Here is a 23,787-nt window from a genome sequence, read left to right on the forward strand (position 1 = left end):
AAATTAAGGAAAAAAAAAGAAGAAGCTAGTCAACACAGCTTGAGTCGAAATTGATCTTTCCAGTTCTGAGAAACAGGTTCACTTGGATGTAACAGGGGTCTGCATGCCAAAGAGAGGAGGGCGGTCCCTGTGGCTTGTGCAGAGATGGTTAGCCACTGCAGTCCAGCACAGCATGGCCCAGGAACAGGCTCTGGGGAGCCCCTGTGCCTGCCTTTTTGAGGTCAGCATTTTCCAAAGACTCCTCCAGAGAACACTGGCTCAAAAGGTCCCATAGGAAGGAGATTTGTTGGTAGTAAGGGGACAGAGACACAGCTCCCCGATGTCACCCTCAGCAGCCTGAGGAGTGACTGTAATCTTCTAGGGACCTCGACAGATGCCAAATCAAGTTTTATGGGTTTGACACAGAAAAGAACTTCAGGCATAGCTAGTCTGAAGCAGATATGGAGATTTTATTAAAGTTATCTTAATATATACACAGGGGCTAGGGGGAAGAAAGGTACTTGGGGGTACTGGGTGGAAGATTTTCTATGAATCAGAGAGAGTAAGACAGCCAAGTGTGCGTGCTTAAGTGTCTGGGCATTAGCCATATGTGCCATTTGGTGGCCCTCAATGTATATCCTAAAATATTGCTAAGATACCTCCTCCAACCTCTTCTTTTGGCATCGGAGGTTATGGGGTGACACTGAATATGTCTTGGATGGAGTTATCATATGAAGTTAAGCCAGGAACAACTAGGGATGCACAGGGTTGAGCACACGTTCTTCTCATGTGAATCTCTGCTGGAGATGCCTAGAAAACTAAGGCTTTGTAGCTTGACAGGGAGGAAACATGCATCCCGAGGACCCACGGGCCTCACCTGACAGCAGGCTTTCCAGTAACCCACAGGCACGAGTGGGCACTTAGCAAAGGAAGCAGTCCTTTCCCAGAGCAGGGCCACCCCCCTCTTACCCTCACCCCACACAGCTGACTAGGAATGAACATGGTTTCAGAGTAATGAAAAGTACCCTGTGTTATCCCCAGTCCTCACCAGATAGGAGATGCCCCTGGAACTACCTCCCGTCTCCAAGAACCCTTGCTCAGATCACCCATAAACCCCAGACACATATGCAATAAGAAGTCCAGGCTCATGGGGTACTCTGCCAGTAAGCATCTATAGATAGGACTCCTGGGTCTCACAGGACCTTTAGCTATACTTCATGCTCATCACCTGCAGTGTCCGTTCTCTCAAGCTCCTGGTCCAAGAGGTCCAGCCCATCCTGTGTTCAACTTATTCACTCAAACTGGGGGCGGGGGTGGGGGTGTCACCATATCTCAAGGTGCCTGTGTTGCTATTGTTAAACTGCCTGAAATTGTTCCTGTCACTCATGTTGTCTCTAATCCCGGGCAGAGTCCTGCTTTTGGGTGGAGTAGAAGCCCCTCATTCCAGTCACGATCTCTCAAACGATGACAGATGTCCTTTCTAGCTGACCTTCCACTTCGGAAGCTAAAGAACACTTTATCATGCTTGTTCAATCAGCAAGGATCCCCAGGCTCCTCCCACAACCCCTAATCACCGTGTAAATCTGGCCAGAGCCAGGTGCAGATCTGGCACCAACCTCGTTCTGAGCCTGGTGGTTTTAGTGGTTTCTGCCTAAAAGTTAAAGAAGCATTCATTTTGCTGAGCTAGGAGTCTCCTATCATTGCCACTGAGTTGGCCGTTCACATGGCTGAGTGTCTTTTCGGTTCTGCAGCCAGGGATCTGATACCAACCACTGTTGTGGGGCAGGTGGGCATGTTCTCTTCTGGGCTCCTAATGGAGAATCTGTGCCTCTGACCCATCCTGTTGTTGGGCAGGGCTCAGTTCCTTTCACAACAGTTGTGGGAGAGGGAGGGCCCCTACCGGCCTCCCCAGGAAGCCCGCTTGGCTTGTGGCTTTATTTCTGCCTTCACCATAAGCACAGAGATGCTTCGAATCCCAGGCTTCCCTCTCTTCTGTCTCAGGTGAGACGAGAGTCTTGAGGCCCAAGTTCCCTCAGTTCCATCTGTCCCGTGTGCATACTCACTTAGGCTTAGTCATGTCTGCAAAGTCCCTTTGGCATTTAACCTGACATGCTCACAGGTTCCGGAGGCTAAGGTGTAGACTCTTCCGATCTGTGAGCACAGCATTGCTGGTATGTCAAGAACACTGGCTCTGCGCAGCTGGGTGTTAAGTCTGAAGTGCAAGGAGACACTGTAATACATCCAATGTAAGCACATGCCTGACTAGCTTAAAAACGAATGAGATATGGTTATTTTACTTGACTTTGACAATTACTGGGTGGTAGTCCCTAATTTACTTTTCTAACTTCTGGCCTGGCTATCTCCCTAGTGGTGTACCCCAAATATTTGCTGTTTCTCCTGGCTACGTGCTCATAGTTCTCTTCTCTCCAGCTCATTCTCTCTCCTTCTCCTTCCCCTTCTCCTCCTTTCTGCCCCACACAACCAGATAACTCAAAAAAACGCCTACCTCTAATCCCTCCGCTAATTGACTATAGCCATTTTTTATTTAACCAATAGTTTTACATTAAGGCACGAAGCTTACACAACAAAAATTCACTTGTAGGCCTACTCCAGAGTTTAGCATTAAAATACACAGCAGCAGAACAGACCTCACCAGGACATAGATGGTGCGATGGGTTAGTCAGCTGTGCCTGCTGGGATGGGCTCAGCAGGCTGGCTGGGCTTCCTATCAAATAAATGCTAATATTCTGCTCTTGCAAAACTTGGGCTTTTCAGAGCTGTTGACTTTTCAAACACAGCTGCAGGGGGCAGGAGAGGTGGCTCAGCCACACAGTCTTCTGTTTCCTCCACAGCTGAATTGTACATTTTAGATCCGAGGCACTGTTTGCTTCTGTCCATATTAGTTGTACATTGATTTTGGTCATCCACCGTATTAGCTTTTTAGATTCTTGATGTTTTCAGACACAACGAAGTTGCCACCTCTCTTCATTCTTACCCTTGATGTGACCGATGAGAGAAGCTCTCAGCTGAAGACTTGGATGGGTACCACGTCAGTCAAGGTCTGCCCCAGTGTGCCTGGGAACAGGCTCCACACAGATTATCACCACACCCACAGAGCAGTGACCCACCCCAATGCCCATCCCTCTGTGCCAGCACACCAGCTATGCTTCCTTCTCCTGATCGTTTTCAAATTTCAGATTTAGTCATAGATTTGCAAAGTCTGTCACACTTCCCTTCATCTGGTGTCTTGTGACCATGACTACCCAAGGCTTAGGACCAGACTGATGGCTACATGTCAGCCAACATATGATAACACACCAAGTCTGTGTCTGGTGCCTCAGACTCCTTCATGATATTCTTGAGTGAGTGCTGACTCCGTACCTCAGAGGTGACACTCACCTTTTCTGTACCTACAGATAAATTGTAGAGCTTTTATCTTATTTTTTTCACATGTATCGTGTGGAACATGTACACATGTATGTTCATATGTGTGGGCACATGTGTGTTCAGGCCCAAGCCTGATGCCATGAATCTTCTTCAGCCGCTATTCCATCTTACTCTTTAAGGCAGAGTCTCTTGAACCTGGAGCATGGTTAGTCTCACTAGCCAGTTGCTCCGGGGAATCCAATCTCTCCCCCTGGAGGCCGAAGCTATAAGTAAGCGTCCATACCTCCCTGGCACTCACAGGGGACCTGGGGATCCTCATGCTTTCATGGTGAAGCCACCTCCTAAGCCTTGAGTTTTGAAGCTTTTGACAGCAGTTGAGCCTTCCCTGACATCTCACAGAGTAGGCAGCCTGAGAACGATCTCCTATGAGTGTCTGTGGGATGATTTTAAAGAGCAGACAGGAAGAAGACGGGAGCTGAGAAATGTCCATGTTTTGAAGATATAATGAACTTCACCAAGACACACTTGGTGATGAGGAAGAATCTTTGGGTGCTAAGCACTTTCATATTTTCCTGATACACACTGTAAGGCCATGCTGGCCACACTGGCCCCGAAGGGGGAAAAGGCCAACAAGAGGCAGTCAGAGTGTGGTGGACAGTGACACTTTACTCAAGGTGGCTGGCAGCAGGCAAGGTGCCGTGACTTCTAACGGTGCCCTCACTGAACCCCCAAGGTTTCTCTCCAAAAGATAACATGGGGCAGTTTTTCATAGATTCCTTTAATATCAATCTGTTCTTTAGACTATTTCTATACATACTTGTTTGAGAACTGCTGACCTAGGAACATTTAAACACCAAAGACACCCATATCACAATGTATGTTATGTGTAGTTTGCATGTGGTAAGACCTCGTGAGTGGACTTGTGTGAAACCTGAGAAACAACCCAGAAAGGTATCTTGCTGTAGGCAGCTTGGCTACGGTTGCTTATAGGTTCACAGAAAGGCTCTGGACCTCCAGCCTCTCTCTTCTTGCTATCTTGACAGTCTATTTTGCTCTCAACTTTTCCATTTATTTTATTTATTTATTTATTTTTGGTTTTTGAGACAGTGTGTGCAGCCCTGGCTGTCCTGAAACTCACTCTGTATACCAGGCTGGCCTTGAACTCAGAAATCCACCTGCCTCTGACTCTCAAGTGCTGGGATTAAAGGCATGCACCACTACTGCCTGGCACTCTCAACTTTTTAAAGGACAGAAAGAAACATTGAGTTAAGAATTCACCAACATCTTTATCATCAAACACAAATTCTCCTAACAGAAAACAGACAGGCTGCATCTCCAGGGAACACAGTACTGCTCAGATTGGGTGGATTATGATCAGGACTCTCTACCTCCTGTGGTGGCCCAGATACCAATCTGCAACCAGTGCGATTTCCTAGCAACAACATGCGCCATTCTTGTGGTAACAGTAGTGGCTTGACAGGCTGATTCATTTCCAGGTACTGTGAATGTCTGCCATTCAAGTAAGCATGACAGCGACCTTCTCTCCGAGAGCTCTGATTGCCAATCTCACCGTGCTGAGATCAGCATTCTGCAGAGTTCCGGGGTGCTGGCCTAGCACATCATAGTGTTGTGCAGAGACAGGGGCAACTTACAAATCCTGGGTCTTTTGGACTTGGTTCGCCATTCTAATCAGTAAGAGTCAGTTAAGACACCCTCTCTTGAACATAATATGCATCCATATGATTGCCTCTGCTACTGATGCCCTTGGGCCTGGCCTGAGAACCAACCACATACCCAGATCCTTCCAATCATGAGGAACTGCATGGCCATCGCTGGCCATTCCTTCAGCAGGGGCTTTCAGAAGCTGTACAGACCTGAACTACATTGTTTAAGGGGGTCGTGTTTGCCTGGTACCTTCCTGACTGCCAGGCTCACCACCTTTACTCTAGGTCAGTGCCTAGCCTCAGGAGACTTTTGTTTTGTTTTGTTTTTTGTTTTTTGTTTTTTGAGACAGGGTTTCTCTGTACAGCCTTGGCTGTCCTGGAACTCACTTTGTAGACCAGGCTGACCTCGAACTCAGAAATCCGCCTGCCTCTGCCTCCCAAGTGCTGGGATTTAAGGAATGTGCCACCACCACCCGGCTTCAGGAGACTTTTTAAAGCTTCCATTCAAGTGGTTATACTTGAATTCAAAAACTGTGATTCATCATAGTGCAGATAAATATTTGTCTTACGTGGAGAATCTAACTGGGCATTGGTATACAGTGCGGTTGGCTGACCCTTGTAGTCTTTAATTCCAACCGTTTTCCCCACCAACACAATGTACATGGGGGGAAATCACCATGTCCCATCTCAGCCCAACCCCCTCCAGCTAAGGAGCCATCCTGACCACTCCCCTGCTTTGGTCTCACTAAAGGATACACAATGGTCCCCAACGGCACCCCATGATCATCTCTGCACTACCCTGAACTGTCACACCTCCTACTGTGCGTCCCTCCACCTGTAGCCTCTTCCCCTCCCCAAATCTATACCAATCCCACCCTCAGGGCCACCTCAGTCCTCCTGGCTCATGCACTTTCTGTAGCCGTCCTTTGATCTTCTCTATCACTACCTGTCAGTGGAAGGACATTTGTGTAAAAGAACATTTGACAGTTTTCAAGGTAGCATTACTGGGCATAATCACACACAGTTATTGAAGCCAACCATTCACAGGTTTTGACATACATGTAGCCACGCATCAACGATTCTGCTGTGTGGGAACACGAGTCACTCCAGATCCCCCTGGACATTTACGTTCTTCCCAGTTTAGAGCTATTTTAGAAGAACCATCTCTAAAAGTTCAAGTTAGTTAGAGTTTTTGCCTCTTGCCTGGGTGAATGCTAGCAGCCAGTTACTGGTTCACACAGCCAGTGCACAGCCAGTGTTACATGAGGCACACACTCTTTGGCCTACATGCTCGTGTGACCTCCTGTTCCCCCACTCCCAGCCAGTACATCTGCAGCTGTCCCAGGTCTTTGCAGATACCCTGGCCTTCCCTGATCATCTTTGTGGGCATCCATTCACACATATGTCAGGTATGTGGTATGTCAGGGGGGTTGTGACTTAGCCAACAATGGACAGTGGTCAACATCTTGTGTGCATATTGACCATCCCATATTTTCTCGAGTGTCTTTCAGGTGTGGACTAGTTGGAATTCTTCGTAAGGTCTGGATGTGACCAGATATTAGCTTGCAAATGTTATTTTCCAATTCAAATATTTTTTTCATTTCTAAGTATTTTGCAAACAGCAGATTAAGTACAAGTTATTATTATTACTTTACAATATATGCTCTCCCCACTTTTTAAAATCATATTTTATGTGCATTGATGTTTTGCTTGCATGTATGTCTGAGTGAGGGTGTCAGATCCCTTGGAACTGGGGTTACAGACAGTTGTATGCTGTAGTGGGGATGCTGGGAATTGAACTGGGGTCCTCTGGAAGAGTAACCAGTGCTCTTAACCACTGAGCCATCTCTCCAGACCCTGTCTTTCACAATTTCTGTAAGAAAATTCTTCTGTTCCTTGGGTTACAAAGGTTGTCTTATGTTTTCCTTTAGATGGTGTCTGTCTCTGATCTTGCATTTAGAGCTACAACCAGTTTGAGTTCATTTTTCTTGTGGTGGTGGTGGGGGGATAAGACACAGCTTTTTCACATAATATCCAGCTGAATCAGTACCATTATTTCAAGACAGTTTTTCCACCATGGACTTACCTTGGCACTTTGTTCAAAACTCAGCTATTTATATATAGCTCATTTCTGGGCTTTGTGTTGGTCCCATGGATGCTGGCTCCTGCCTTCTCCTTTGTCAGCATCCCCTGACCTGACACTGAGGCGTCCTGAGTTTCACAAGGAGGCTGTGTGAATCCTCCAACTTTGTTTCCTCCCTTGAATTCGTTGTAGAATGAGAACCAGTTAGCCAGCTGCTCTATGTAAAAACCCCCAGGAGGGCTTTGACTTCGTTTGTGGTGTGCTTACATAAACATTTGTGGAGAAATGCGTCTGTCCAATGCTAGACACCTCTCTCCTGAATACTCTTCTCTCAGCTATTAAGATTTTTCAGCATATAAATCTTATTTACAAATGTGTTGTGGTTCTTTTTAATCTCTCCATCCTTCCTCCTCTCTCCCTGTTCTCCCTCCCTCTCCCTACTGCCCTCTTTCCTCCTCTTGCCCTTTTTTCTAGCCTCCCTCCCTCCTGCCCTCCTGCCCTCCCTCCCTCCCTTCCTCCCTCTATCTTCTTCTTCCTCCTGCGTTCTTCTCCCTTGCTCCCTTCTGCCTTCCCTTTTTCCACCCCCTGCTCTCCCTGCCTCCTGCCCACCTCCCCTCCCTTCCTCCCTTCCTCCCTTCCTCCCTTCCTCCCTTCCTCCCTTCCTCCCTTCCTCCCTTCCTCCCTCCCTCTCTCCCTCCTCTCTTCCTTTCTTCCTTTTCTCCTTCCCTCTCTCCCTCTCTCCCTCCTCTTTCTCTCTCTCTCTTTCCCTCCCTCCCTCCCTCCTGCTGTCTTCTTTTCCTTCAGGATCTTAATTTATCTTTTGCTATTTCTCAAGACAGTCTCACTATATATCCCAACTGGTTTTGAACTCACTATCCTCCTGCCTCAGTCTCCTGAGTGCTACGGTTACATGCATGCCTCACCACACTTTGCTTCTAGCTTTCAGTTTCTATATTGTCTTGCTAGGGCAGAATCATTATGGCTTCATGCTCGAGGCCTGTGTCTATTCAGGATGTTCATCCTAGTAAGCTTATACCACACGCATGCAGGTGCCTTCAAAGGCCAGACCAGGGCATTGCCTCCCCTGGAACTGGAGTTAGCACTATGAGTCCCCTGACATGGTACTGTGTGGTTTCTGGGAATCAAACCCGGGTCCTCCAGAAGCGCAGCGGGTGTTGTTAGCCTCTGAGGCATCTCTCCAGGCTTTGAATCATGAGCTTCTATCCACATCTAGTTAGCTAGCGCAGATAGTTTTTTGTTCTGTGAGATTTTCTCATATACAATTAACTGGAATTTTGGGTGAAGACTTATGCAGATCATTTTTTTCTTGATATGACTTTTCTTAGGCCAAAGATTACAAACTGGCAATTAACTGTCAATGCTAACCAGTTCATTTACATGTTCCTTATGGCCATTTCCGAGCCACCGAAGCCAGACTGAGTCACTGAGACAGAGCCCACAGTGTTTGCTCTCAGGCTCAGAAGTGACCAGGAAAGTTGGTGAAGTGGGTATTTTCACACTGAGCACCATGCATTGCAGTGTGTTCTGATGGGGTAGAATGTTCCAGAACACAGCATGACTGGGGCACACTTTGCCTTTTTCTTTCCCCCAGCTTCACCTCTGCTCTCCCAACATCTGCACTAGTGAGCGTGTGGTTGAACTGCCCACTTCCCTTTCTACACCAGATCTGGCTCTCCCATCCACATAGAGAACCACTCCTGCCTGGGGTGAGAATCTACTTTATCTTGGCAGGGACTCTGGCATGGCTAGGTGTGGTTGCTTGAAAACACACTGTCACGATTTCTGCTTTCTTATCATCCAGGAATGAATTCCACAGAGCCCTACTTCGGAACGGATGATTATGGCAACACAGAGTACTCCATTCCTCCAGACCACGGGCCATGCTCCCTAGAAGAGGTCAGAAACTTCACCAAGGTATTTGTGCCAATTGCCTACTCCTTAATATGTGTCTTTGGCCTCCTGGGCAATATTATGGTGGTGATGACCTTTGCCTTCTACAAGAAAGCCAGGTCCATGACTGACGTCTACCTGTTGAACATGGCCATCACAGACATACTCTTTGTCCTCACCCTACCATTCTGGGCAGTTACTCATGCCACCAACACTTGGGTTTTCAGCGACGCGCTGTGTAAACTGATGAAAGGCACATATGCGGTCAACTTTAACTGTGGGATGCTGCTCCTGGCCTGTATCAGCATGGACCGGTACATTGCCATCGTCCAGGCAACCAAATCTTTCCGGGTACGCTCCAGAACACTGACGCACAGTAAGGTCATCTGTGTGGCAGTGTGGTTCATCTCCATCATCATCTCGAGTCCTACATTTATCTTCAACAAGAAATACGAGCTGCAGGATCGTGATGTCTGTGAGCCACGGTACAGGTCTGTCTCAGAGCCCATCACGTGGAAGTTGCTGGGTATGGGACTGGAGCTGTTCTTCGGGTTCTTCACCCCTTTGCTGTTTATGGTGTTCTGCTATCTGTTCATTATTAAGACCTTGGTGCAGGCCCAGAACTCCAAGAGGCACAGAGCCATCCGAGTCGTGATCGCTGTGGTTCTCGTGTTCCTGGCTTGTCAGATCCCTCACAACATGGTCCTCCTCGTGACTGCGGTCAACACAGGCAAAGTGGGCCGGAGCTGCAGCACCGAGAAAGTCCTCGCCTACACCAGGAACGTGGCCGAGGTCCTGGCTTTCCTGCATTGCTGCCTCAACCCCGTGTTGTATGCGTTTATTGGACAGAAATTCAGAAACTACTTCATGAAGATCATGAAGGATGTGTGGTGTATGAGAAGGAAGAATAAGATGCCTGGCTTCCTCTGTGCCCGGGTTTACTCGGAAAGCTACATCTCCAGGCAGACCAGTGAGACCGTCGAAAATGATAATGCATCGTCCTTTACCATGTAACACGAGAGCACAAAGCAACATTGCCCCAAAAGCCTTGGTGAAACTTGCTATTACATATGAAAAGGAAAGAAAAAAAAAAAAAAAGCCATGCCCAAATATGTACAGTAACTATGGAAATTCAGGAAAGACTTCCTGCAATATCAGAACCAGCCGGGAGGTGGCACTATCAGCCAAGTTCTTCCAGGTGTGGTTGACAAGAAACATTGTAGCTCCTCCCAGGTTGGTTCTACAAAATAAGATGGGAATGCCAGATTACTGCGAAGTGCTTATGAACATAAACATATTCAGAAACGTTCATGAAGGGGTCACAGACCTAGTGACCCCTAACACCCACAGCACAAAACAAGGATGTAGCTTGAGAAAGCAACAAAAGCCCTCCTGTAACTCATGTGAAGCAGATGGCAAGTCAAAGATCCCATACCCAGCTCCCTTTTATCTTCTCAGCAAGAAGGAGGCTGTGGAGGAGGAAGGCAAGAGCATCCATAAACTGGAACATCAACCTGGGTAGAGAGAGGCAGGAACCAAGTAGGAAGTCGGGTGCCTGGGTTTGCTACTGGCATGTGAGCTTGCTTCCACAAATGGAAGGAGTTTTCTGTGGTTCCCCTTTCCCCTCTCGAGTGGGTGGAGCCTAAGGAAGCAAGCTGGGATACTGTTCCAGGCTGGGCTCTGGGTTTAGCAGCACAGTTTAGCATTCATTCCTCGCATGGTAAACTTGGCTTGTCTGTAGCTGAAAGTGTTTTCCTTCCAGTTCTGAAACGGAGATGAAGATCCTGGTCACCGAGAGCTTCGAGTTAGCCTCTCAACAGTGGCCAGCACGCTGGCCTCTGAGACCAAGTGGACTTTTTTTGTCCATTTAAATTAGACGTTGAACCCAGGGTTTCACATAATGTTTGGCAATTGTGCTACCACTGTGCTATACTCCAGAGCCTTTCTGTATCTTTCATTTAGAGAGAGGGACCCACTAAGGTGTTCAGGCAGGCCTTGAACTTGGCAATCCCAGAGCCTCAACTCTACAAATAGTTAAGATTACAGGCCTGTGCCATTATGCCTGGCTCTCAGACTGGTCTTAAGGTAGCTCTATCCAAAGCCATAGTTAGATATAAAAACAGGTTTCAGTGAGTCTCTTCTGCCTCGTTAGAAGCTCATAGAACTCTAGTTCTTAAAGGGCTGCGGAAGCAGATGGCAAATGTGTCTGGAGATGGGGAGACACAAATCTCATTACAAGAGTTGCTGGTGTGAATGTCAAGAGACTGACATGTTCTATTCTGATACATGGTTTGGAAGCTGAATGGTTAGTGAACTGTTGCAATGCATTTGTTGTCATCTATAGTGAGTGCGTGCATTCGTGTGTGTGTGTGTGTGTGTGTGTGTCTGTTTGCTCAAGTTTTGAGGCCAGAGGATAGCTTCCAGTATATTCCTCAGGCTGTGGGTTTTTTATTTGGGGGGGGGGTTGTGGGGGGGGTCTCTCAGTGCTTCAGAGCTGAATGAGCAGCAAGACTGGCGGGGAGGGGGGGCGGGGGGGGCGGGGGGGGGGAGCCTTGGCTAGCACTGGGATTAAAAGCATGCACCACCACCAAGGGGTTTTCTTTGTCTTTTGTTTTTGTTGTTGTTACATAGATTCTAGCTGTTGAGCTGGTCTTTGTGCTGCAAGCCAAGTGCTTTGCTGCCAGAACCATCCCCCCAGCCCGACATTTGAAACATAACTCTTTAGCTTATTCCAATCTTTTCCCACATTAAAATATAAACTTATGTACAAGCCTTAATAATTCTGAGTCTTTTTATTTGCCTCGCTTTAAGAACCATTAAGAAAAAGAGAAAGGAAGGAAGGAAGGAAGGAAGGAAGAGGGGAACAGACTGTGCACCCCGTTTTCATGGAGTCCTGGTTTAATTTCTGTTGATGTAATAAAACTCCCAGAGGGACAAGCAGCAGCTTTGGGAAGAAGAGGCCTGTCTCAGTTTGCGATTTTAGGTCCCACCCATTATTGTGGTGCTGAAGTCAGTGAAGGAGAAACAGCCTCAGCCGGGAGCAGAGGAAGAGACATGCACACAGCCCTGCCGCTCACAGCTTTCTTAGTTTTTTATACAATTTGGCCAGTTCATGAAATGCTACCACCCACATTCATGACAGGTCTTCACACCTAACTAACAAGGTACCCCACCTACACACACCCTCAGGTCACCCCCATCTAGATAACTCCTCATTAAAGCTCTGCCCCGGTGATCCTAGGCTCTGTTGGGACTACAGTTAAAATTAACAGGCACACATGGAGTCCCTAGAGCGTTGTTAGTATTTTCTCAATGGAAAACGCTTTGTTCCAAGGCTAAAATGACTTTGAAATCATTTTGGTTTTAGGTATTAATTATTCTGTTTCTCGTTAGATAACTAGAAAAGAAAGTGGATCAATCTTAGGTGACAGAATCCACCATTCTGTAAATGAGCAGAGGTCCTTAAATCCTCCGCTGGCCTCTCGAACATGGATTCCTCTGCCAGCTGCCCACTGCATGCAACCCGGGTTGGTTTGTTTGTTTATTTGTTTCAAGTCTAAGTGTTGGCGATGGCAGAGAAGGACAGACTGCCTTGCTGAGATTCTAGCATCCAGAGGGAGAGGGAGAGGGAGGGGGCCAGCCCGCAGGGAGCTGCTGGCCTTGGGGCAGAGGAGGAAGCAGAGCACAAACCACGCCTGGTCCTGCCCCTCCAACAGCTGACTCAGCACCTTTATCCTCTTATCACCTGACCCCCTTTCATGGCCAGAAACCCATGATCTAAGAGGAAAGAGAGAAAGAAAGAAAGAAAGAAAGAAAGAAAGAAAGAAAGAAAGAAAGAAAGAAAGAAAGAAAGAAAAGGAAGGACAGATGCGGAAGATACTGGCACTTGCCCGTAGTTCCAGCAACTTGTAAGCAATGATAGAACAATGCTCTAGGCAGTGCTCAAGGCAATGCCCAAGTGTCTTAGTCAGGTTTTCTATTCCTGCACAAACATCATGACCAAGAAGCAGTTGGGAAGGAAAGGGTTTATTCAGCTTACACTTCCACATTGCTGTTCATCACCAAGGAAGTCAGGACTGGAACTCAAGCAGGTCAGGAAGCAGGAGCTGATGCAGAGGTCATGGAGGGATGTTCTTTACTGGCTTGTCTCCCCTGGCTTGCTCAGCCTGCTCTCTTATAGAACCCAAGACTACCAGCCCAGGGATGGTCCCACCCACAAGGGGCCTTTCCCCCTTGTTCACTAATTGAGAAAATGCCTTACAGCTGGATCTCATGGAGGCATTTCCCCAACTGAAGCTCCTTTCTTTGTAATAACTCCAGCCTATGTCAAGTTGACATACAAAACTAGCCAGTACAATTGACCCCTTGTCAACTTGACACACAAACACATCACTATTAAGCCTCAACCGCCAGTTTCTTATTCATCCCCTTTTAAATAACTTTAAAAGTCCCACAGTCTTTGCAAATTCTTAAAATTTCAATCTCTCTTAAAATCCAAAGTCTTTATAGTTATAAGTCTCTTCACTGTGGGTTCCACTAAAATACTTCCTTCAAGAGGGAAAAGCATCAGAGCACAGTCACAATGAAAAGCAAAATCAAACTCCAACTGTCCAATGTCTGGGATCCAACTCACGATCTGGGCTCCTCCAAGGGCTCGGGTCACTTCTCCAGCCTTGCCCTTTGTAGCTAGCACACACGTTGTCTTTTAGGCTCCAGCTGCCTGTACTCCGCTGCTGCTGCTGTTCTTGGTGGTCATCTCATGGTACTGGCATCTCCAAAACACTGCTGTCTTCTGCTGTAACTAGGCTTCACCAACAGCCTCTCATAGGCTCTCTTCATGGTGCCAAGCCTCAACACCTTTGCATGACCCCTTCTGTCCTGGGCCATCAATTGCAACTGAGGCTGTGCCTTCACCAATGGCCTATCACAGTGCTGAGCCTCAGCTGCTCTGCAGGACCCCTTCATGCCTTCAAAACCAGTACCACCTGGGTGACTCTTACACATTACCAAGCCCTGCTGCTGCACGAGGTACAACTTTGGCTATCTCTGGAACACAGCCTCTTTGTGCTCTCAGAAAGCACTTCCCAGAAGATGTCACCTCAATGATGCTGGTCTCATCACCGCTAATTTCTTAGCTCCAGCTAACCAGCATCAATAGTCCCAGTAATGCAAAAGTTTCACTTTAGTAGTTCTGGTATCTTGTTAATCACAGCTGACTCTTCAGCCCCAGCTAACCAGAACCACAGAATCTTCCCAATCAAAATAGCAATGGTCCTGAAAAGAGTCTTTAATTTTCCCTCTGAAATTTCACAAGCCAGACCTCCATCTTCTACACTGTTCTCAACATTATCTTGAGCTCCTACACAACATCTGACAGAGCTCTTAACAATGAATGGATCTTCAAGCCCAAAGTTCCAAAGTCCTTCCAAGTCCTCCCCAAAACATGGTCAGTTTGTCACAGGAACACCCCACTCCTGGTACCAATTTGTCTTAGTCAGGTTTTCTATTCCTGCACAAACATCATGACCAAGAAGCACTTGGAGAGGAAAGGGTTTATTCAGCTTACTCTTCCACATTGCTGTTCATCACCAAAGGAAGTCAGGACTGGAACTCAAACAGGTCAGGAAGCAGGAGCTAATGCAGAGGCCATGGAGGGATGTTCTTTACTGGCTTGCTTCCCCTGGCTTGCTCAGCCTGCTCTCTTATAGAACCCAAGACTGCCAGTCCAGAGATGGTCCCACCCACAAGGGGCCCTTCCCCCTTGATCACTAATTGAGAAAAATGCCTTACAGCTGGATCTCATGGAGGCATTTCCCCAACTGAAGCTCCTTTCTTTGTGATAACTCCAGTCTGTGTCAAGTTGACACACAAAACCAGCCAGTACACCCAAGGCAATGCCCAAGGCAATGCTCCCACCTGAGGCTGAGGCAGTTGGCCGGTGCTCCCACCTGAGGCCTTTCTCTCAGTGGATGTGCACTGTGCTTCTTGTTCCCTCTGTGGGCTTTTTTTTTTTTTTTTGTAAGATTTATTTATTTTATGTATGTGAGGCCACTGTCACAGTCTTCAGACACACCAGAAGAGGACACCAGATTCCATTACAGATGGTTGTGAGTCATCATGTGGTTACCGGGGAATTGAACTCCAGATCTCTGGAAGAGCAGTCAATGCTCTTAACCGCTGGGCTATCTCTCAGCCCTTCTGTGGGCATTTTTGTAGCATGATAAACCCTGCTGGAAATGGCCTGTCTTCTAGACAGTCTCAAGGACTCAATGTCTTCCAGGCCCTTTGCTGCTTGCTGGGTTTCCCTCTCCCAGACAGCCTGGCTCAGGACAGGACTGGTTATAGGAACTAGAGTCTACTTTCAACAAGTTTTAATCGCTTGTGATAGTTTCCCAATATAACTTACATTACAGCAGCAAGCTTGACCCTGTGGCTCTGTCCTTGGTTATCCTAGGAACACACATGTTCATGTTTCCTGCAGAAACTCAGGAGTTTTACTCACAGGAGTATAAGGTTCCACCTCAGACAACACAGGTACACCGTGCATATACCTTCATAAAATCCTGGATGTTCTGATTTCTGGAATAAAGAGGGATCCAAAAAGATCTATAATGGTACAGCTGTTAACTCCTCTCTCTCTCTCTCTCTCTCTCTCTCTCTCTCTCTCTCTCTCTCTCTCTCTCTGTGTGTGTGTGTGTGTGTGTATGTGTGTGTGTCCTTATCTGTGCCCCCCTCCCTCCCTTAGTAGGAGGAACCTGGAAGCTTCCAGGCTGTAGGAACAGAAATTTGAACTCAATATGGGTGCCAGAGCCCAAAAGCAGACAGGACAGACTACCTTCCCTGACCCGTAACTATACACGTTCTAAGTGGGGCTTTGGTGTTTTCAGGAATATGAAGTGGCCTTCTTGGACTTCTTTGGTGGATCTCTTTCTGTGTGTTTGCAATTTTACAATCTGCCACTAGAGGGCACTAAATGTTTGCCTGTTCAGACCTGCTGGTATTTATAGCCTTCCAGAGCCTTTAATAGCTCTCTCAGAAGGGCATTGTGCCAGACAGAGCCCCTAGGGGACACTGCCACCAGCATTTGCTTCTGGTTCCTTTTACAGCCTGGACAGGCGACTGCTAGCCCTGAGTTCTGAGCAGAACATGGAGTTTGTGCTCTGATGGTCCATACTGGCAGAAGCTGAGAATCATAAATGTCACGATAGACGATAGACCTGCACAGGTTAAAAGCATTGAGATGATCAGTGTGTGGCTGGTTGTTCCTTCAGTGGGAGGGCTTAGATGCCTTCTTAATGGGTGAGCTGCTACGAGCTGCTACGTAAGGACTTCAGGGAAGTCTGGGCAGAGAGTTGTTTTTGTTTTGTTTTGTTTCTTGTTTTTTGTTGTTGAAACAGGGTCTCCACTGAGTAACTCAGGCTAGCTTGAACTTCTGCCTCAGGTTCCTGAGACCTAAATTAGAGGCATTTGCCAAGCCCTGTAATAAATACGTTTACTTTTAAAAACAAACAAAAGAGTATTTTTTAAGTGTGTGTGTGTGTGTGTGTGTGTGTGTGTGTGTGTGTGTGCATATGAGTCACACGCTTGTGTCAAGGTCAACCAATTCTCCTTCAGCCTTGTTTTTGAGGCAGGATCTATCTTGTTTCTGCTGCAGTTCAGCGTATTTGATTCTGGAGGATTCTCCTATCTCCACCTTCCACCTTGGTAGGCATGCCAGGATTTCTAATGGGTGGTGTCACATACAGATTTTTATGCGGGTTCCAAGGATCACATCAGGTCATCAGGCTTGCTGGTGGGCATCTTGACTGCTGCACCATCTCTTCTCCCTGGTCTCAACACTACCCCCACCAAGGTCTGATCATTAATTTGTTACTCTTTATTGTTTTTTGAGGCAGGGTTTCTGCGCACCACCACTGCCAGGCTGTGACTCAGGACCTCTGAACCGCCCCCCTTATTTGTTACTCTTAAAGTCCTGACTTAGACTGGACTCGGAAGTAGAAGCTCTCTCGGCGAAGACAGCCTACATCTCTTGGCAATCTGTTCGTGGCATTTTCTTTGGCTTCCCTCGGTGTCTTGGCCAAAAGTTTGGCGTACCCACAGCCACTTAATGCATTGTTTCTTCAGACCGATACGCTGGCATCTCTGTCACAGGACGTGTGGAGTAACAAGATGCCAACTCATGGGTGCTTTGGTCCTGGGTTTCCCCCCTTCTTGGTTTGAGGAGGTCCAGGCTCCTGGACTACCTATGACCTTGGTCAGTCCCCACTAAGGCCGACCACTGTGACTCTGTGCTTCAGTGCTCATGTTTGGTGGCCCACACAGTGCCGTATGCCACCTGTGAATGTTGACATCTAAATTACTTAAATGCAATTCCAATTTTATTCTCATGGCTACCCAGCCACATTCCAAGTGCTAGCTCACCTTAGGTGTGTGTCCACTGTTGTAGAAGGCATGGGTGGTAACACTTCTGTTCCCAACCCCTGGGGGGAGGTGTCATGCTCTACCCAATCTTCTGGTTCAGGATTTACAGGTCAGGACCGGCTCCAGCAAGTTCCTGGAAGAGGAACAATGAAAGGGTACAAGTAGCCTGAAAGACTTTCAGAGAGCAGGAAATCGGACCTGGGGGCCATGTGGCTGTGAAGAACTAATGTCACTTGAGGCTCAGCCTATAGGACTCTGCACCCTGTGAACCACTTGGCTCCCAACAACAGGGCCTCAGTGGCTATGTCTGTTCCAGCACCGTGTGACAGTGCTCTAGCACAGTGACAGTGCCCCAGCACCATGAAAGAACCATGGTCACTCTCCACGTGAGCAGGTGTCATGCCCTTCTCCACCGTGAGCAGATGTAATTCCCACTGCCCACTTCAGTCCGGGCTTCTCAGAACAGTTCATGGCACGGGGGAAATGGGTCCTTGGAAACAGTCCCATGTTGACCCCATCCTTCAAATGCGCACAACGGTAAAAACCTGTTGGTCACACACCACTAACCCTGTCTTGTAGCTTCTGGATACCCTCGTTGTCCCATGCCTCCACCTACCCCACGGCACTAATGACAGCAGCAAGCCACAGTTTCCCAACACAGCACAGCCCCTCCTCATAAACTGCAAGGTGCACACCATTCCTAGCAGGAGCCATGGGCTCAGCAGCCTCTCCAAATGGTTATGGTGACTTCGATCTTCTAGTTTAGTCACCTGATAACTGTGACCAAATGGGCAAGCTGGTGATGGTCAGCACTTGATAGATGCAGGGGGAGGGGGCGTAGGGGGTGTGAGCAGGGAGGCGGGAGAGTGCTCGCGAGCAGATCCTAGAGAAAACTCTAGGTATTACTGTTAAAGATGTGACCATGTCCTACCTCTTTTCAAATCATCTCCTACTGGAGTCCTGACCTCCAGGGCTGTTCTTGGAGATGGGGTCTTCACTGAGGCCATCCAGTCAAGATGAGGCCATTTGGGGGTGGCCCTTTGGCATTCCTTCTACACTTCGCCCAGCAGTTACCTAGCAACAGTCAGGTAGGCCTGGCTTGCTATAAAAGGGACTGTTTGGCTTCTCTCTCTTTCTCTCTCTCTCTCTCTCTCTCTCTCTCTCTCTCTCTCTCCCTCCCTCCCTCCCTCTCTCCTCTCTCTGTTTCTTATTTTAAAAGATTTATTTATTTATTTATTTTTATGTATATGAGCATATTGTAGTTGTACAGATGGTTGTGCACCTTCATGTGGTTGTTGGAAATTTTATTTAGGATATCTACTTGCTCCAGTCAACCCCACTTGCTCCAGTCAGCCTGCTTGCTTTGGTCAACTCTGCTCACTCAGTTCCTTCTTGCTCCAGCCCAAAGATTTATTTATTATTATGTCTGTCTTATTTATTTATTATTAGCTCTGTTCAGACATGACAGTAGAGGGCGTCAGATCTCATCATGGGTGGTTGTGAGCCACCATGTGGTTGCTGGGATTTAAACTCAGGACCTTTGGAAGAGCAGTCAGTGCTCTTACCGGCTGAGCCATCTCACTAGCCCCTCTTTCTCTCTTTCTATCCTTCTCTGTCCCCTCTCTTTCTCTGCCTCTACTCCTGTCTCAACTCCCCTTCCCATGCCCCCAAATAAACTCTATTCTATACTACACCCATCGTCCTATGACTGGTACCTCTGAGGGTGGAGTGAGGGTGGTGGTGTTCAGCATGGGCACATTGAGGCATCCCCTCCCAACACACCATACCACACTGTATGAAACATATCCTTGGCTTTATAAAACACATCAGCTATAACCAAACATAGCCAGTGTCTTTATTAAAAGGCAAGATTTGGGGGTCTGGGGAGCTGACATGGTAAGACCATGTTAACAATAATTATTATTACTGTTAACAATAATATTTACAATAATAACAATATTGTTAACAATAATAAGAGTATGGTTTGGTTCCCAGCACACAGGTACCGAGCTCCGAAAGGGAGCAGAGACAGGAGAATTCCTGCGGTTGGTTATTCCATTTAGTGGAGAATAGCAGACTGAGGTGTGGGGAGAGACCCTGCCTCCTGGAAGTGAGCAGGATGATACAGGAGAACACTCCGTGCCCTTTTCTGGCCTCCATGCATGCTTATAGGCACCCATGCCTACACACACAAGTGCACATACACACATACAAATAAATAAATAAATAAATAAATAAGTATTTAGATTGTTCTTAAAGGAACTTTGGATGCAGAGACAGCTTATACAGAGGGCAATGCTGTGTAGAGTTTGGAAGACACCATTTGGAAGCCAAAGGAAGCTGCCTTTGAGGACCAACCCTGCTGTTCTTTTTTTTTTTTTTTTTTTTTTTTTTTTGGTTTTTCGAGACAGGGTTTCTCTGTGTAGCCCTGGCTGTCCTGGAACTCACTTTGTAGACCAGGCTGTCCTCGAACTCAGAAATCCGCCTGCCTCTGCCTCCCAAGTGCTGGGATTAAAGGCGTGCGCCACCACGCCCGGCTCAAACCCTGCTGTTCTTAATGGTTTGACTCTGAAATGTCTTCCACAGCTTCCTGCTTTGCTCCCAGTTGTCAGTGCTGTTCCTAGAGGCCCAAAGCCTTTAGAAAGTGGGGCCTGTCTGGCTAAAGCAGGTGACACAAGGCAGGACTTTGGTGACACCAATCCTGGGATCCATCCTATCTCACTCTTTCTGGGTCTGATGTGACATGAGCCACCTCACTCCAGTCCCCTGTCTCTATGAACGAACCCCTCTACTTTGCCTTCCCTGCCATGACAGACTGAACCATGAGCTAAAATAAGCCATCCCTCCTTGTTTCTCTTCGGTATCTCAAATGAGTTGATGAGAAAAGCAAGTAATATTCCAGCTGTCATCTCGACCATAGACTTCCAGTTTCCCCGACTGTGAGAAATGTGCCATCCACTCATGGGAGTGTGTTGTGACAGCCCTAGAAATCTCTCATACAGCTACCATACATGGTCCCCATCCCCAAGTAGGTCCCAGGGCCCACTGGTATTCCCAGCTGATCCAGTGTCTTGCCCTGTGTTCCTTTTCCCATCTGTCACTTGACCTGTTTGGGACTTGTGTTGGTTTTCTGACTGTGACAAAATAACAGAAATTATTATATTAAAAACAGGAAATGCCAGACGGTGACGGCATATGCCTTATGTCCCAGCAGAGACAGGCAGATCTCCATGAGTTCAAGGCCAACCTGGTCTACAGAGCATGTTCCAGGACAGCCAGGGCTACACCAAGAAACCTTCCCTCGAAAAAACCAAACTAAAACAAACAAACAAACAAACAAACACCCCAAACCTGAAAAGGTTTCGTTGTAGAGGCTCTAGTCTGTGGCTGACTGGTCCTATTGCTCTGAGCATAGCACATGACAGCAGGTTTATGTGGTATAGGAAGCTCATAGTTAGAATATGAGGAAAAAAAGGTCTGTGATTTCATAACCCTCTTACAGGGTTTCATCCAATAACCTCCCATCTCCACCCCATTCCCTAAAGTCTTGGCCTCCCCCACAGCTCCAAACTAAGGGCTAAAGCTCTTACTCTGTCTCAGCCTTTGGGGAAATTCCAATCCCTAAGACAGCAGAAACTTTCCTGGCGATTTCCTGTTTCCTGTGCATGGCTTTGCAGACGCCTTTGATAGTAATTTACTCCCAGGCAAGGCAGTTCAGGGAGAGCCCTCTACCTGTTTCCACTGTAGGAGCCCCGGAGCCCTTAGGTCAGCACCTTGGGATTCACACCGTGCAGAGCTGGCTACAAATCAGGCTTCCTCGTCATAGAGTGCCCTCATCTCCTGAGGCCTCAGGGAATGTCCTGTGGGCAGGTTCCTCAGGGTACAGGCTGTTTCTCACATCAGGAAGCTGTGCTTGGGGACTTGGCCAGCTGGAAGACAAGATATCCACTCCCACGTCATGAGGCACATCAAATCCAAGCGTACTTGCTGTGTTGTGTGAACTCTCAGGCCAGGTCTAAAAGCACAATGGCTGTGCTTTCAGAGTCATCCAGGACCTGGGGAAAAAAACAGAAGCTAGTTTTCAAAAGGAAAAATGGGAGAGGGTAGGGAGCCACAGGAGGGAGGAATCTACATAATATACAATATAGATCTACAATAATATACAATATAGGAAAATGGCCTTTATGTAAAAGCACCATGTACAATGGGTGTACACCATGAGTCTTATTTTACTTGCTGAAGGGAACATGGTGTTTTCTGAAGCCTTTAGGGTTGATTGTAGCCTCTGGGACCTAGACCCAAAGAGATACTTGTAGCACCACTGTCCTGTAGGTACCAGAGTACACGCCAGCTTGTTTTGTGCTTGTTTGCCCTGTATCAGGACTGGAGTCCTTGTAGCACGTCCCTCCTGGTGGCGAGATGCCTGGCCCTGGGGTCCCATGGCTCTGCCAGCTCCTTAACACCCCCTCCCCCAGCCTCTGAGCACAGTCCCTCAAGATTTGAGCCTCACATTCTCAAAGAAGCTTGCCGATTTTCCTGTCTACCTCCCACGAATCTCTGTTAGGTCATTTCTCCTCTGGGAGTAACCGCAGAGCCTGGGATGGATGCACCCCTCCCCCTTCAGCTTCTCCTGTTTCTGTTGAAGTCTGAGCATTGCAGAACCCTTATCTAGGTGCTGGTTGCAACACCACCGGGCACCAGTCTTTGGTGTCTGATGACACTTTGGGCAGATGGTGAATTGAAAGTGAATGAGGGAGATGAAAAATCAGATAAAAACCTGCTGTACACGGGTCTAATCTGAAGTTAATGTGTTAGGAAAGACTCCCCTGCCTTCTGATCCTGAATCAATCCCCACAGAGGCCCTAGGAAACTAACGTGGACAGATGGCATTAGCCATATAGACACATGGCATCAGCCACATAGACATATGACATCAGCCATTTGGAGGAAAAATGTGTGTGGTTGGGCTGGTATCTCAGGCTAACGTCGCAGCCCTACCTTGTGGGGACGAAATCCCGACTCAGGTGCTTTGGGGAGGAGGACTGTGACATGCATTCACATGGCTTTCTCAGGGCTAAGGGGACCAGGGGACATGGGAGGGATGTGGGCAGTGCTCCTTTCTCCACTGGTGGGATGTTGGAATGTGGCTACTGTCTGTCAGCTTCCCCCCGGACAACTGATGAGCACACGCAAATATTAGCTTGCAGATAAGCCAATCTGGTTGGCAGGGCTGTGGTCCACGTGGAAGTGGCTTTGAAGTTGAGTAAGCAAAGCTAACCCAGTCAGATTTCGACCTGTTTTCTGAGAACAGGTTAAGACTGCCACATTCCCATGTGCGTGGCTCACTGTGGATGGTGCTGCATTCCTCCAGGTTCAGCATCCAGGCATGGGGTCAACTGGCCAGGTCAGCTGTCCTACATCACACTGACTGAGTCCAGCTGGCAAATGGAGGCTTCCTTGATTTTGTTCCCCTTAGAAAACCGTCCCACTGAGGCTGAGTCCTCAGAATGCAAGGTAGCCCGTGGCTTCCTGCTAAAGAGGCACAGATGCAGTGCCATCTTGAACAATGCAAAAAAGGCTTCAACTAAGGCAAATCTGAGCAAGGAGAGGAAGATACAATCACTATAATAAGAAAATATTCCCAGAGAATCCCAGGGGTGATGGAGCGTGCGTATAATCCCTGCATTGGCAATGGGAGACAGAAGGATCAGAGCTGGAAGCCAGACTGTGCCAAGACCAGCATGCCTGGTGCCCTGCAGAGCAGAGGCTGAAGCCTCTGGTTAGGGAGACAGCACGGCAGGGAGGGAGCCTAGCCTCTATGACTCTGGAGTTTGTGTAGGTTCCTTGCATATGGCTTGGAGCATCAACATCCCGCACACACCTAAGCTGCACCACTTAAATCTGAAGTCGATAATGGAGACTCAGGGTTAGCACACCCCAGTTGTACGCCGGGTCTCTGGCATGGAGAGAAACCTTGCTGAAGACAGCCTAAGGGAGCACAGGCATTGGGACCTACCAGCAGATCAGCTACAGGTGGACAGACCGATTCTGTCCCAAAGAAGGACATGTCCTGCTGTGTTGACACCCTAGACTTACCTGAAAACCCAACAGTGAGGATACATGCTAAAGGACTAGTATCTCTGGGGTCAATGTTGACTTCTCTCTTTTTTTAATTGGATATTCTCTTTATTTACATTTCAAGTGTTATCCCCTTTCTGGGTTTCCTTCCTCCCTGGGTTATCCCCATCCAATCCTCCTTCCCCCTGCTTTTGTGAGGGTGTTCCTCCACCCACCCACTCCCTCCCTCTTCTTTCCTGCCCTCGATTCCCCTACACTGCAGCA

General features: G+C 47.7%; 1 protein-coding gene and 1 long non-coding RNA gene across 4 annotated transcripts in view; one reads left to right on the forward strand and one right to left on the reverse strand.

Annotated features, from left to right (window-relative positions):
- The window catches only part of Ccr6 (C-C motif chemokine receptor 6), a 23,003-nt gene extending 12,965 nt beyond the window's left edge, over positions 1-10,038 (forward strand). For both annotated transcript variants that reach the window (XM_085832745.1, XM_021149766.2), the window contains exon 2: positions 8,936-10,038. In XM_085832745.1, the coding sequence (XP_085688871.1) occupies positions 8,938-10,038 (1,101 nt within the window). In that variant the 5' untranslated portion in view covers positions 8,936-8,937. The remainder of the gene's footprint in view (positions 1-8,935) is intronic.
- LOC115029730 (uncharacterized) lies at positions 9,918-21,999 on the reverse strand. 2 transcript variants are annotated; one of them, XR_003835284.1, is made up of 4 exons: positions 21,956-21,999; positions 21,178-21,500; positions 17,446-17,578; positions 9,918-10,264 (listed from the first exon to the last, which is right to left on the reverse strand). It is a non-coding gene; the product is annotated as an uncharacterized LOC115029730 (long non-coding RNA). The 2 variants fall into 2 exon arrangements; XR_003835282.2 differs by lacking the exon at positions 9,918-10,264 and adding an exon at positions 15,464-15,603.
- Between the last annotated feature and the right edge of the window lie 1,788 nt (positions 22,000-23,787).

The sequence above is a fragment of the Mus caroli genome, unplaced genomic scaffold, assembly GCF_978045245.1.
Source record: "Mus caroli unplaced genomic scaffold, Mus_caroli_1 scaffold_18, whole genome shotgun sequence".
In the NCBI taxonomy this organism is placed as follows: domain Eukaryota; kingdom Metazoa; phylum Chordata; class Mammalia; order Rodentia; family Muridae; genus Mus; species Mus caroli.